The sequence below is a fragment of the Meriones unguiculatus genome, chromosome 16, assembly GCF_030254825.1.
Source record: "Meriones unguiculatus strain TT.TT164.6M chromosome 16, Bangor_MerUng_6.1, whole genome shotgun sequence".
Lineage (NCBI taxonomy): Eukaryota > Metazoa > Chordata > Mammalia > Rodentia > Muridae > Meriones > Meriones unguiculatus.
The window spans coordinates 22,963,344-22,979,347 of NC_083363.1; the positions used below are offsets into that span (position 1 = coordinate 22,963,344).

At 44.4% G+C, this 16,004-nt stretch overlaps 1 protein-coding gene and 1 pseudogene across 1 annotated transcript in view; one reads left to right on the forward strand and one right to left on the reverse strand.

Moving 5' to 3' along the window:
• Slc25a16 (solute carrier family 25 member 16) overlaps positions 1 to 11,895 on the reverse strand; it is a 29,146-nt gene extending 17,251 nt beyond the window's left edge. Inside the window, exons 1-4 of the mRNA XM_060369442.1 lie at positions 11,757 to 11,895; positions 7,862 to 8,036; positions 4,013 to 4,105; positions 2,673 to 2,806 (exon numbers count right to left, since the gene is read on the reverse strand). Coding sequence (XP_060225425.1) covers positions 2,673 to 2,806; positions 4,013 to 4,105; positions 7,862 to 7,871 — 237 coding nt within the window. The 5' untranslated portion in view covers positions 7,872 to 8,036; positions 11,757 to 11,895. The remainder of the gene's footprint in view (positions 1 to 2,672; positions 2,807 to 4,012; positions 4,106 to 7,861; positions 8,037 to 11,756) is intronic.
• LOC132648450 (small nucleolar RNA SNORA70) lies at positions 9,734 to 9,825 on the forward strand (annotated as a pseudogene).
• Positions 11,896 to 16,004: the final 4,109 nt, after the last annotated feature.

Consider the following 16,004-nt stretch of genomic DNA (forward strand, 5'->3'; position numbering starts at 1 on the left):
TAATTAGTCCAGGAGAGGCATGGGAATCTCTAAGATCAATGCCAGCCTGGTCTACAGAATAAGTTCCAACATACCAGTACAACCAAGGCTACACAGAGAAACACTGTCTCGGAAAAAAAAAAAGAAAAAAGAAGATGAAGAAAAGAAAAAGAAAAAAATTAAACTTAAAAAGGATAAAGAAAATCTAATAAGTATTGCTCTAAAATAAAAGACTTTCATAACATGATTTCACTTGTTTAATAACCGGGGATATGGGGCTGGAGATATGGCTCACAGGTTAAGAGCAGTGACTGCTCTTCCAGAGGTCCTGAGTTCAATTCCCAGCAACCACATGGTGGCTCACAACCATCTATAATGAAATCTGGTGTCCTCTTCTAGAATACAGGCATACATGCAGACAGAACACTGTGTGTGTGTGTGTATCTTCAAATAAATTAATTTAAAAAATAACTGGGAATATGGTTCATTGGTGAAACATTTGTCTAGTGTGCTCAAGGCTCCAGGTTTGGTCCCCAGAACAGCAAATATGTGTATATATATATATATATATAATTACACACATATATAAATATATTTATATATAAATATAAATATATATATACACATATTTGCTATTTATATATGTGTGTAATTATATATATATGTCTTTATTAAATATATAAATATATTTACATTTTATGCTAATTGAATATACATAAACATAAAAGAATATAAATACATAAATATAAAAGAAAAGTCACACTGGTATTCTCAGAGGACTGGAGAACAAAAAGCCCATTATACCAGACAGCGGTAGCATACACCTTTAATTCCAGCACTCTGGAGGCAGAAGCAAGTGGATTTTTTTGAGTTTAGGGACAGCCTGGTCTACAGGGCAAGTTCCAGGACAGCAAGAGATGTTCACAAAGAAACCCTGTCTCAAAAAAAAAAAAAAAAAGCCTATTGAGTGGGCTAGATAGATGGCTCAGCAGGCAAAGTTCACAGTGAGATGGCTCAGAGTTTAAGAGCACTGGTAGGTCCTGAGTTCAATTCCCAGCACCACATGGTGGCTCATAACCATCTACAGTGAGATCCGGTGCCCTCCTCAGGTGTGCAAGCATACATGAAGCCAGAATACTATATACGTAGTAAATAAAGAAATCTTAAAAAAATAAAATAAAATAAAAAGTGCTTACTGCCTTCAGAGGACCTAAACTCAGTCCTGAGCACCCAATCCAGCTCAGGGAGTTCAGTGCTGTTTTCTAGCCTCCACAAGCACTCGAACACACATATGTACACAAATACATTTAATTGCTAGACTCAGTGTCACACTCCTATAGTCCCAGCACTCAGGGAGGCAGAGGCAGGCAGATCTCTGTGAGTTTGAGGCCAGCTTGGTCTACAAAGCAAGTTCAGACTAGCCAAAGGTGCACAGAGAAACCCTGTCTCAAAAAACAAAACAAAAACAACAAATACTTTTAATTTTAAAAGCATATTAAAATATTATACATTTTTTATTTTTATTTATGTATTTATATGTATTTTTACTTTTATTTCTTTTTTTGAGACAGGATTTCTCTGTGTAGTGCTAGAACTCACTCTATAAACCAAACTCACAGAGATCCAGCTGCCTCTGCCTCCCAAGTGCTGGTATTAAAGGCATTATTTATTTTTTTAAAATTTTTTTAAATTTTTATTCATTTTAGTTTGTGTTTGTGCGTGTGCCTGTGTGCACAGTGTGCATATTCATAGAAGTTAGGGGACAAGGAGAAGGAGGCAGATATATTATTAAATACCATGTGGATCCCAGAAATTGCAGGTGTTAGGCTTACCCTCTGCCACCTCACTGACCTCATATTTATCTTTTTGAAAGACACTTTTGAGCTGTGCCTGGGGCTATGCACCTACAATTCCAGCACTTGAGAGGGAGAGGAGGAAAGATTAGGAGGTCAAAGCCAGTACTGGCTACATAGCAAATTCTAGGCCAGCCTTACATAATAAGTTCCAGCCCCCATCTCAAAGCAAACAGGAAATGAGGAGATGCTCTGTTGGGAAAGTGCTTGCCACAAAAGCATAAAAACCTGCACTGGATTCACAGTACCAAGACTTTGAAGTTTTTAAAACCAGCAGTGTGCACAGGGTCCTAGGCTCCATCCCCAGCAATGGGAAAACTTTCCAATGGAGAGCATGCTAGTATACCCATGTATTCCTGTACTTGGGAGGCTGAAGCACAAGGACCATCAGTTCAAGCCCATCCTGAGCTTTACATAAAAATACTGTTTCAGAAACACAAAAGAAGCAAGGGAGGGCCTACAAAATGACTCAGCAGTATGGCAGTTGCCACCAAGCTTCAGCTGAGTCCAAAACACAGGACCCACATGATCAAGGACTTCTATAAGTTGTTCTTTAACCTGCACGTATGCACCACGGCACACACACATACACAAATAAAAACAAATGTTTGGTATTGAACATAACATTCAAAGACATGAAAGAGGGGCTGGAAAAATGGCTCAGTGGTTAATTCCCAGCACCACAGTGGTTCACAGTGTCTGTAATTCCAGTTCCAGAGAATCTAATACAACCATCTGATCGCCACAGGCTCTGCATCCATGTGGTACATACATAGGCAAGTAGACACATACTCACAAGTTAAAAAAAAACAGACATGAAAGATAGGAAAATCCAACTACCGTTTTATAATGTTCAAATGCCATGAACTGGATTGCACCGTAGGGAAAAATTCGAATCATCATTGCACCATTTCCTTTATATAATCCAAGGTAGCCTTCTTTTTTGGGAACAGCACGCAGAGTAGAAAGTACCCCTATTACAGAAAGAGTTTAGAAGAAAAATACTATTAATGAAAACTATTTTCTTATGTGCTTTTATTTTGGTCCTCTTTTTCTGTTAGTATGTCTTTGTTTTGTGTATGTTTGACAATGCGTGCACACTGGCCTGCTCACGCCACTATGCATGTGTGCAGGTCATTGGGAAACTCTGAGGCACCAGTTCTCTCCCGCCGTATTTTATGGATTCTGGAGATCAAACTCAAGTTATTATGCTTATACCACAAGCATTTTACCCACTGAGTTATCTTGCTGGTCCTTGTTTCTGTTCCTTTTTCCTTCCTTCCTTCTTTTCTTTCTTTCTTCTTTGTGTCTGTGTCTGTGTGTGTGTGTGTGTGTGTGTGTGTGTGTGTGCGTGCGCGCGCGCGCGCACGTGTGTGTTTTGTTTTGTGACAGGGTCTCATGTAGCTCCAGCCGACTGCAATTCACAGAGACCTGCCTGTCTCTGCCTCCTGAATACTGGATTAAAGACCTATACCATCTTGACCCATTTTGTTCTTTCTCCTAACAGTAACCCCAACATCGGGGAGGCTAAGGGAGGAAGGTGGCATACTCAAGGCCAACATGGCCTACACGTAAGTTTGAGGCCAACCTAAAGAACAGTATGCCTCCGTCAATAAACATTTCTAAATTCAAATTTTCATAAAAAACACTGATAGAGATTACAAAAGCATCATTCATAATAAAATTGTATTTGAGGAATTACATAATCGTATGAATGTTTTGTTTCGTTATTTTTAAACAGGTCTCCTCTGAGACTGGCCTTAGACATACTGTGCAGCCAAGAATGACCCCGAGGTCTTGATCCTCTTGCCCCCTCCTCGTGCGCTGGGATTATTAGTGTGTGCCTTCATGCCTGACCACAAATGGTCATTTCTTTTTCTTTAACCATTTATTTCATTTTATGTATACAACTGTTTTGCCTACATGTGTGCATGCATTACATGAGTGCAGATGCCCAAAGAGTTCAAAAGGGCATTGGATCCCCTGGAAGTGGGGTCATGAACAGCTGTGAGCCACTGTGTGAGTGCTGCCCCGTTTGAGTTCCTGTCCTGACTTTCTTCAGTGATGAACTGTGATACAGAGGAGCAAGTAAATGAACCCTTTCCTCCCCAACTTGCTTTTTGTCATGGTGTTTTACCACAGCAATAGAAACACTGTCAAAGACAGCATCTATAACTCACCTAAATGTTTGTAATGGTGGTTGTGAGCTTGTAATAAAACCTTTACTCGATCCAAAGGAGCAACTGTGGTTTTGGCACAGCATCCAGCGATACCTAAAAGAAAATGGGAAGGTTAGAAAGGAACTGGCTACCGTCTCACGAGCCCAGCCAGCATACCACCTGCAGTTCAGTTGGTCCCCATGGGTAGTAACAGGTAGTAATTAGTTCACCATGCTTAGCAGTGGGGTTCTGCAGATGAACGGCCCCACTCCCTGTGACTAAAAATAGGTCTCAAAGTATACAGCAATGTAATACCCACTACCTGATGAACAGGACAAGCTACCCAACTGGGAAGTTCTATTTGAAACCCTCTTCTAGAAATGTGGCTTTCATTAAGACATCAAAACAGGGGCTGGAGAGATGGCTCAGAGGTTAAGAGCACGGGCTGCTCTTCCAGAGGTCCTGAGTTCAATTCCCAGCAACATGGTATCTCACAACCATCTATAAAGAGATCTGGTGCCCTCTTCTGATATGCAGGTGTACATGTAGACAGAACATTGTATACATAATAAATAAATAAACAAACCTTAAAAACATTTTAAAAAGGACATCAAAACAACCTTTGCCAACAACATTAACCATTCATTTATAATGCAGGAAGCATGCATGTGGTCCCTATACTGTTGCACTGGCTCACAGGTGTGCATGGAAGCAGAGACATGCTTACAGGAAGTTCACATAGATGCCTGAACAGCCAACCAACACTGATGGCTCTAGAATGATCAAATAAAGGACATAGTGGCACACCAGCGTTTGGGAGACTAAGTGAATTTCTATGAGTTCCCTTTGCTGCAGTTGTACAGTTCCGGGCCAGGTTGAGCTAGAATAAATAAATAAATAAACAAATAAACAAACAAACAAATAAATAAATATTGCCCCATGCCTTTAATCCCAGCATTTGAGAGGCAGAGGCAAGCAAGTTATCTGTGAGTTTGTGGCCAGCCTAATCTATACAGTGAGTTTCAGGACACTCAGAGCTACAGGACTGTAGAGACCCAGCCTCCAAGGAAAAGAAAAGAGAAAAAGAAAAAAAGAATAATAAAAAAATAGAAAACAGAGAAAGAAAGAAACAAGGACTGGAGAGATGGCTTTACTGGCTAATGGTGCTTGCTGCCAATCCTCGTGCCCCGAGTTTCATCCTGACAGCCACATTATAGAAGGAGTAAACCAGCGCAAACAAGTTACGCACACGCACACGCACACACACACACAAGTGTAATTTAAGAATTTATTTTATTTTATTTTTTAGTCACAAGCACGTTTATTATCCTCAGAAACATAGCAGTTCATGGAAAAGGACCAAGTCAGGAGGCACACTGCTTCCAGAAGCAGACCGTGGGGCAGCAATGTCATAGGTGGCAAGAATTTAAGAAATTTTCGAGGGGCTGGAGAGATGGCTCATTTGTTCAAAGTACTGGCTGCTTTTCCAAAGGTCCTGAGTTCAATTCCCAACAACCACATGGTGGTGGCTCATAACCATCTAGAATGAGATCTGGTGCCCTCTCCTGGCTTGCAGGCATATCTATTAGCAGAAAATGATATACATAATAAATAAATATGTCTTTTATTAAAAAGACATTTTAGAAAGCCAGTTGTGGTGGTGCCTGACTTCAGTCCTAGCACTCAGGAGGCAGAGGCACTTATCTTGCACCCCATATGCTCTATATTTCAAGTTCCAGTACAGCCAAGGCTACAGAGACCTGTCTCAAGGAAAAAAAAGAGAGTGAGAGGGATGGAATTTTAGGAGTTTGAGAGATGATTCAGCAGTTAAGAGAACTGGTAGTTCTATCAGAGGACCTGAGTTCAGTTTCCAGCATCTTCCCAGCCATTCACAACCATCTGTAACTTCAGTACCAGGGGATCCAATGCTTTCTGGCATCCCCTGGCATTACCTGCATGGTCTGCAGTCATACATACAAGCAAAACACCCACACACAAAATAAAAACAAAGGAAATTTGTTTAATTTAAGCACGCACATGCTCACAAACATGAGGGCCTTTTTACTAGGACCAGGCATAGGTTTACTCCTATAGTCCCAGCACGGGGGGGGGGGGGGAGGGAGCAGAAGCAGGAGATCTGCCTCAGCTACACGTAGTTTGAAGCCTGACTAAACTACAAGACCCTGCTTCAAACCTGCCACCACCTCTATGTGCTGCGCAAACCTGAGGCCCAGAGTTTGGGCCTGACGTCAGACACAGATCTCTGGAGCTCCCTGGGCAGCCACTCCAGCCAGTCAGTGAGCTCCAGTGAAAGACGAAATGAAGGTAGATGGCTAGTCGTCGTGCACACTTTTAATCTCAGCACTTAGGAAGCTGAGCAGATGGATCTTGGTATGTTTCAGGTTACCCAGAGCTACACAGTAAAACCCTGTCTGAATGGACAGTGATAGGTGAGTAGAGATAGATGCAAAGATAGACAGATGAGAGAGAGAGAGAGAGAGAGAGAGAGAGATAAAGAGACATTAAAAAACAAAACAAAACAAGGAAGACAGTGGAGGTTCACACCTGTAATCCCAGTACTCAGCGATTTGGGAGGCTGAGACAAAACAACTGCCAAGAATTAGAGACCATTCTGAGCTAGGTAGTAGTTAAGTTCCAGACCAGCCAGGGCTACATACAGAGACCCTGTCTCAAAAGAAAAAATAAAAAATAAAAAAATAAAAAAGAACAAGAAAATAGCCAGGTGTGATGGAACAAACCTGTAATCCCAGCACTCAGGTAGGCAGATCTCTGTGAGTTTGAGGCCAACTTGGTCTACAAAGTGAGTCCAGAACAGCCAAGGCTACACAGAGAAACCCTGTCTCAAAAACCAAAACCAACCAAACAAACAAGAATAGGAAAATAAAATTTGAATGTGTAACAAAGCACTAGGCTCAGAGATCCAACTGTAGGCATTGTGCCAAAACGAATGATTACAATCTCATTTAACCCCTTCAGTACTCTGACAAAATCAGAGTCTGGTGGCACAGGCCTATAATCCTTCCTACTAGGGAGGCTCAGTAGGAAAATCCCAAGCTTAAAGCTTGCCTGTGCTACAGAGCAAGTGTAAGCAAGATGACCAGAGGCAACTTAGTGACACTGAACATGAGTAAAAAGGGCTGGGGAGCAGGAGCTGCTCTTGCAGAGGACCCGTGAGTCTAGTTCCATGGGATTCAGTACCTTCTTCTGCCTGTAGGCATTGGGTATACACACGGCACACATACATGCAGGCAAACACTCATATACATCAAATTAAATAAATAATTATTTTTTAAAAAGAAAAGAGGAGAGGAAGAGGAAGTGGTGGAGGCCGTGGCAGAGGCAGAGGCAGCAAAGCTAAGACCATCTAACATCTAACAAAGCAGAGGCAGGAGTCTGAGGAATTCACAGTCACCTTCAGCTAGGATACACAAGATTTTGTGTTTAAAAACTCTTAGCAGGGGCTGGAGAGATGGCTCAGAGGTTAAGAGCACTGACTATACTTCCAAAGGTCTTGAGTTCAATTCCCAGCAACCACATGGTGGCTCACAACCATCTATAATGATTTCTGGTGCCCTCTTCTGGCATGTGGGCACACATGCGGGCAGAATACTGTATGAATAATAAGTATTGAAAAAAAAACCTACAAACAAAAACTCTTAGCAGAGTCAGGCATGGTGGCACACACCTGTAATCCCAGTATTTGGGAGGGGGAGGGAAGCAGGCTGATCTCTGAGTTTGAGCCTAGCCTGGTCTACAGAGTGAATTCCAGGACACCCAGGGCTACATAGAGAAACCCTGTCTCAGGGGTGGTGGGAAGCAGAGGCAGACAGATCTGAGTTTGAGGCCTACCTTGGTCCATACTTAGGAACTGCTTCAACTTCTGGCATGTAGATATGCAGCTGTATAGATAACTGCTCAAGCAGTGGTTCTACCCTTCAGCAGCAGCACTGGACAGTCCTAGCTTAACATCCTCCATCCCACAGCAAGGGCAGTGTCCACTCCTAATCTCTCCCCATGTGTGGTGCTGTGAATGAGATGTCTCACGTTAATCTCCGGCATTTGGTCTCCAGTTAGTGGCTGCTGGGGGAGGACCAGGAGCTACGGCCTTGTTGGGAGAGGTGTGTCACTGAGGGCTTTGATTGATGCCATTCCCAAGGGATCAAGAGATTTGGGTCCTCAGCTGCTATGCCAGACACTACATCTGCTCCTCAATCATAGACTACTATTCTTTTGCTACTGTAAACCCCAAGTAAAGTCTTTCTTCTCTAAGCTGTCATGCATGTTTTATCACCAATACACCAGTAAACACCACAAAAAGCTCTACATACAGCCTTCAGTCTGACAGCTACATCCTTGATCAAGCTATAACAAGTCACCCTTGACCCTTCTCCTCTCAGCTGTCATCTGTCGGATAATCCTATTTGAGCCGGTAAGGTGTGTAACCTCAGCACTCAAGAAAGTGAGACAAGGGCTGGAGAGATGGCTCAGCAGTTAAGAGCACGGTCTGCTCTTCCGGAGACTCTGAGTTCAATTCCCAGCAACCACGTGGTGGCTCACAACCATCTATACTGGGGTCTGATGCCCTCTTCTGGCACTCATGTGTACATACAGACAGAGCACTCATGTGAAATAAATCTTTAAAGAAAAAAAGAGACAAAAATATTAGGGTCTATAGACACAGAGGATTTACACAAGTTGGAAGCCAGGTTTGGTTACATAGCATGAGCTACTTTAAGAGCCTGCCTCAAGAAAAAATAAATTAAACAAACAGATATGTAAGCTCATGCCTATAATTCCCAGCAGTTGAGAGGTAAAGGAAAAAAAATCAGCTGTTTAAGATCACCCTCAAATACAAAATGAGTTCAAAACTAACCTGGGCTACATAAGAAACTATATACAAACAAATAAAACAATGAGGATTTTTTTTTTTTATTTTTAAAATTAAAAAAATAGAGACAATCTCCCTGGGATGGCAAGATGGATCAGCATTCATGTAAAGGCACTTGTCTTCAAGACTGAAGATCTGAGTTCAATCCTCAAGATCCACATGGTAGAAGAAGAGGATTACTCCCACAAGCTGTCCTCTGACCTCCACACTCATGTCCACAAACATGCACACAATTAAAAAAAAAAAAAAGCTAGCAAGCAAATGCAATTTGTATTTTGTGTGTATGAGTGTTTTGCCTGCATGTGTGTTTATGCACTATATGTATAACTGCTAAAGTCAGAGAAAGGCATCAGATCCCCTGGGACTGGAGTAAACAGATATTTGTAGGTGTCATGTAGGTGCTGGGAATCAAACCTGACTGCTCCATAAGAGTAATAAGTCTCTTAATAAGGCCATCTCTCCAGCCCCCAAACATAATTTTTAAAGGCAGGACCTGCAAGATGGCTTAGTAGGTTAAAATGTTTGCCACTAAGCCTGATGACCTGAGTAAGATTCCCAGGGCCCAACTGACAGAAAAGAACTGACACAAGTTAATTCTCTAAGTACCACATGAGTATTGTGACATGTGTACACACACATACAAAGAGAGAAAGAGAGAGGTAAATTGTGTCATTTTTAAATAAATAAAAAGAACCTATTTTCCTCCATCCCCCAAAAGTGCTGGTAATGGTGGCACATACCTATAAATCCAGGACTAGCATGTGGAGGCAGAAATGGGAGAATGGGGAATTTAAAACCAGCCTGGCCAATCAGGTACCTTCTTCATGTCGATCTGGCAATGCAATGGCTGCCAAGAGCAACATCCTTGGCAGTGTATACAGCCTTTTCTATGTCTGGACTCCCCCTGGAGACCTTTGAGACAGTTTTGAGATCTCAATGCTGGATCCAGAAAAACAAACAAACCAACACAAAAGAGGGCCTCTGGGAAGCCCAGGACAGCGTGGCCAGGGTTCATGTAGCAGTTCGAATGAGAATGGCCCTCAGACTCTCATATGCTTAAATATTTGGTCCCCAGCTGGCGGAACTGTTTGGAAAGGATACATACAGCCTTCAGTCTGACAGCTACATCCTTGATCAAGCTATAACAAGTCACCCTTGACCCTTCTCATTTACATTCTCATTTAACCCCTTCAGTACTCCTTGTTGGAGGAGGTGGGCCACAGAGAGTAAGCTTTGGGGTTTCAAAAGACTGCCACCATTGCCCGCGTGACTTTCTGTGCCTCCAGCTTACTAATCAGGATGAGCTTTTGCTGAAGTGATGCCTTTGCTCTGCCATCATGGCTTCTAAAATCAAAGCCCAACTGAATCCCCCCCCCCTCTTTTTTGAGATAGGGTCTCTACATATATCTCTGACTGTCCTGGAATTTGACCTGCAGACCAAGATGGCCTTGAACTCACAAACAGCCACCTGCCTCTGCCTCCTCAGGAGGGCCAGGATTAAAGATTAAAGGTATGCACCATCACACCTGGCTGGGTTTTTTTTTGGTTTTTCATGGCAAGGTTTTTCTGTGTAGCTCTGTCTGTCCTGGAACTCACTCTGTAGATCAGGCTGGCCTTGAACTCATACGGATCCACTTGCCTCTGCCTCCCAAGTGCGGGACTGAGAGATATCTTTTTAATCTGCAGAAGGAAATGATTACATTCCCAACACAGCTGCAAACTATGGACACTATTTTTCCATGAGTCCCCAGTGATTTTTTTTTTTAATTGCCAGTCAGAAATAGTGTGAGTTTGCTTGAGTTAGTGAATCATCATGGGGAGAGGGAGATAAGAGATACAAACATCTGCATACAGACAGAAAGAGGAAATCCCAGACATGTAAATCTTCTGGTCTTGCAACCACAACCACAATACTCCTTTTCAAGCAATTACAGATTGTTGCTTGTTTATCACATGACTCCTGGAACCAGTTTTGGTTGTAGGCAGTTTTGTACAATACCACTAGTCATTTTAGTTTTTGGTTTGGTTTTGGTTTTTCGAGGTACGGTTTCTCTGTGTAAAAGCCCTGGTTGTCTTGTAGACTAGGCTGGCCTCGAACTCACAGAGATCCACCTGCCTCTGCCTTCTGAGTGCTGGGTTTAAGAGCGTGTGCAAGCAAGCCTGGCTTTTAGTTTTGTTTTTGAGACTGGCTATCGCTATGCATTCCCGGCTTGCCTGGAACTTTCTATGCAGACCAGGTTGAGCACAAACTCAAGATCTGCCCGCCTCTGCATCCCTAGTGCTGAGATCCAGGGCACGTGCCATTATGTCAAGCTCATATTCTAGTGTGTTTTTAAAGTTGGCCTCCAGAGATGGACAGTGGTGGCACATGCCTGTAATTTCAGCACTTGGGAGGTAGAGGCAGAAGAATCGGGAATTCAAAGCCAAAGTCAACTATATAAGTAGCCTGAGGTGGGAGGGGGTACATGGAATATTCTCATATCATCCCCTCTCCTCTCCTCTCTCTCTCTCTCACACACAAACACATATACACGAAGGGGCGCAAGCTCAAAGTGGCCTCCACCTCCATATTTGTTTTCCTTTTAAGCAAAGAGCAAAATCCAATCCTACACTGTCACTCATGTTCTTTGAGACAGGGGTGCCCACCTTGTCCCACCTAAAGGATCCCTTTCCTTTCAAGCACAGGGAAGAGGTGCTTGCTTCAGTGGAGGGCCGGTGGGAGGATTAGCTGCTGCAGCGGCCGAGGTAAACACCGGCTGGGCGCCGCAGCAGCACAGGCCCCGGGCTGTCACCGCTGGCTCTGACCCCGCCTGCGGCCGGGCTTCCCCACCCCGCGTCCCGGCGGCGGACACCTACCTCCGGCCAGGAAGGAACGCAGCCAGTAGAAGTCTCGGCGCGAGGCCGGGCCTCCGCTCCCCGCCGCCTGCGGCACCGCGGGTGCAGGGTCGGCCGCCGCCAGGGCCGCCGCCGCCACCGCCATGGGGACCTGTGCCACGTCCCGAGCCTCCGCTGCCAACTTACAAAACACTGGGCAGCACCATGGCTGGAGCCGGCTGACAGGAGCCGGGCCGCCGCGCGGGCGGGGCCAGATGATGCCCACGGCACGGCCCGGCGCGGAGTGATGACGCAAGGCAGCAGCTGGGTCCCGGCCAAGGCCGTGGAGGGATCACGGCGGAAATGGGCGTCATCCAGGGGGCCCTGGACGCCCGGCTCTCGTGTTCCTGCCGAAGCTTTGCGGGAAAGCTGATCCCTCAAAGCTCGCCACGTCTTTAGCTAGAGGAGGTCGTTCAGGCCTGCATCTCTCTCAGCCTGCATCTCCTGATGCCGGAGAACGGAGATCAAGCTACGAGTGAGCTTGAGCTGAAACTCATGCCTGTTGTTCCAGAACTCAGGATTCTGATGCAGGAGGATGACTTCCAGATCATAGTGAGTTCCGGATTAGCCGGGGCTGCAGAGAGAGACTCAGAGTCAAAATAAAAAGCTAGGTCAAGCAAAATGGCTCAACAGGAAAAGGCACCTGTCACCAGGCTGGACGATCTGAGTTCTTTCCAGGCCCGGCTCTCTTGAAGGAGACAATTCCCACAAGTTGTTCTCAGACCACCAAACATGCACCATAGCAGCGCACACACACACACACACACACACACACGCACACACTATAGTAAACGTTGATAAATGTTGAGGGCTGCAGAGATGGCTCAGTGGTTAAGAGCACACTTGTTCTTGCTGATACCTGAGTTTGGTTCCCAGCAAAACTCCAGCTGTAGGGAATTCCAGACTTTGTGGGCATCCCGCGCTCATGTGATGCACATACATGCAGACAAAACAGATATGTGTGTGTGTGTAAACATATATATATATATGTATACATATATGTATATAGTTTTTTGAGACAGGGTTTCTCTGTGTAGCCTTCGCTGGATTTGCTTTGTAGGCCGGGCTGTTCTCGAACTCACAGAGATCCACCTGTCTCTGACTCTGAGTGCTGGGATTACATATGTGCGCCACCATGCCCAAATCCAAAATAAATATATTTAAAATAAATGTTAAAAAAATTAAAATTACAAGGGCTGGAGAGATGGCTCAGCGGTTAAGAGCACCGGCTGCTCTTTCAGAGGTGCTGAGTTCAGTTCCCAGCACGTGATGGCTCCCAACCATCTATAAAGTGATCTGATGCCCTTTTCTGGAATGTCAGTGTATATAAGATAGAGCACTCATATACATTAAATAAATAAATAAATATTTCAAAAATTAAAAAAAGAAAGAAACCTCACCACCACCACCAACAACAAAAAAAACTACTTCAGAAAGTTCTCCTCCCTGAGGAGAAAGTTCTCTGCTGCCTGAGGGGAGAGCAGCCATACCAGGCCACAGAGGAAGAGAATGCAGCCAGTTCTGATGAGACCTAATAGGCCAGGGTCAGATGGAAGGGGACTCCTGTATCAGTGGACTTGGAGAGGGGCATGGGGGAGGAGAAGAAGGGAGGGTGGGATTGGGAGGGACTGAAGGAGGGGGCTACAGCAGGGATACAAGGTGAATAAACTGTAATTAATAAAAAATAAGTAAATTTTAAAAAAAGAAAGTTCTCAGCTTCTCGCCCGTATTGATCATTGGCTTCTAACAGCCCCTGGGGCTACCCTCTGACCGCCCTAAAATGCACTCTTTTTAGAAGCTAACTACTGGCTCACCATTCTTTCCAAGAATCTCTGAACTTACTCCTATCTCTCACCAAATCAGTCCTGCCTTGGCAACCACAACTACTCTACCCTAACCATTGCTTTGTTGTGTGTGTGTGTGTGTGTGTGTGTGTGAGAGAGAGCGCCATTTGCTAACATAAGCAGTGCAGCCTTATCTGGCTTTCTCATCCACTCCCATTTCCACTAGTCCTATCCCAACTCTATCGCACACACCAACAAGAAATTCTTAGGAATGCTCTGGTTTCTTTTCCTTTAACCACTGTATTCACAAACTCCCTTCCGTCCTCTTCTATTTCTTTCCTCCCTGTCTTCCTCCACCCTTGCCTGCCTAGGGACTCACTATGTGGAGGTCCCAGCAGGGTGATACAGCTTTTCCTATATTCTTTATTAAAGACCTGTCCTCTTCTGTTTGGGGAAGGTCATTCTCTTTGACCAAATATGCAGCTTTGGAAGGGGTGTACATGGAGTGGGAAGAGAGGGGGCAGCACCCACATAACCAACCAGACCAACTTGGTGATTGGTCAAGTGATCGCTCACCCTCACATCCATGACCTAGTACTAAACTCTACCTGTGGCCCGGGCTGGTGTTGAGGCTGAGACTCTCCTGCCTCAATCTCCATGTGCTAAGGAGATTGAGGCAGGATTTCACCACCACTCCTGGGCTGCTCTCCTGCTCTCTCTCTCTCTCTCTCTCTCTCTCTCTCTGTGTGTGTGTGTGTGAGAGAGAGAGAGAGAGAGAGAGAGAGAGAGAGAGAGATACACACTGGGAACCCATTGACCTCAGAGCCTAGCAAATTCTAGGCAGACACTTTAAAAAAAAAAAAAACAATTTATGAAGCTGGGTACATTGGCAGTGGTACACACCTGTAATCCCAGCACTCTGGAAGGCAGAGGCAGATGGATCTCTGTGAGTTTGAGGCCAGCCTGGTCTACAAAGTGAGTCTAGGACAGCCAAGCAAGGCTATGCAGAAAAACCCTGTCAGGAATTTTAAAAACTTGATGATAATAATAATAACAAATTTGATTTTATGTACACTGGTGTAAGGGTGTCAGATCCCTGGAACTGGAGTTGAGTTACAGCCATGTGGTTGCTAGGAATTGAACCTGGGTCTGCTGGAAGAGCAGATAGTGCTCTTAGCCACTGAAGCCATCGCTCCAGCCCATAGGCAGACACTTTTAAGCCATCAGAATTTCTAACCGGCATCTAGGTTACCCATATTTAAACCCCTGATCTTCTTTTCTAAATATACCATTCATTCAGCTTTCACTCTTCCATAAATAGGAACATTGTCTTCTGTCCATAAAACCACAAACTCGGTGAGTTTTTCTGCTCTTCCTTGCCCTCTACTGTCTATTCTTGACATACGGCTAATGTAATTTTTTTAATTATATACTCATTTTTATTGCGGTTGGGAGAAGCGCATGAGTGGAGGTCACAAAACAGCTTATGGAGTCAGTTGGTTTTCTCCTTTCACCTTGTGGCTCCTGGGGATTGAATGCAGGTCTTCAGATTTAGTAGAAAGTGCCCGTACCATACTCTGCCCTTTTGCTGATCCTAAAGACCTAAAATAGCTTGGCATGGAGGCTTGTAATGACAACACTGGAGAGGCTGAGGTAAGAAAGATGCCAACAGTATAAAGCCAGCCTGTTCTACATGGTTCTTTCAAGGACAGCCTGGGCTACATTGTGAAACACTGTTAGAAAAGAAATAAGATTAAGGGCTTGGGAGATGGAGAGATGGCTCAGCTAAGTGGTTAAGAGCACTGTCTGCTCTTCCAGAGGTCCTGAGTTCAATTCCCAGCAACCACATGGTGGCTCCCAACCATCCATAATGGGATCTGATGCTCTCTACTTACTTTTCTGTGTTCATGTAGACAGAGCATTCATGTAAGTAAATAAATAAACAAACCAACCTCTGGGAAAAGATTAGGGCTTGAGGATGTAGCTAAATTACATAGAAAGAAGCAAGCTCTAGTATGGCCCTTAGCACCAAACCAACTAGACATGGTGGCATGCACTCCTCAGACCCTGGGCTATACAAGAAAGAGACCTGTTTTTGTTTTGTTTTGCTTTGAGACAGGGTTTCTCTGTGTAGCCCTGGCTATCCTGGACTCCCTTTGTAGATCAGGCTGTCCTCACACCCACAGAGATCTGCCTGCCTCTGCCTCCCGAGTGCTGGGATTAGGGCAAACAAAAAAAAATGTTTTTAAAGAGAGCAAGCTTATATCATACAGTGGCCCAGTGAATGTCCCCCGTACCACAACAGCTAAGACACCATTCAGACACACCGGCTTCTCTGCTGGGACACGCGTGTGCTGCCGCACCCAGCGAGTGACAGATATACGGAAAGATCAATCTTCTCTACCTTTTCCACTTTTAGAATATCTAGAAGATAGTGTTCATGGGT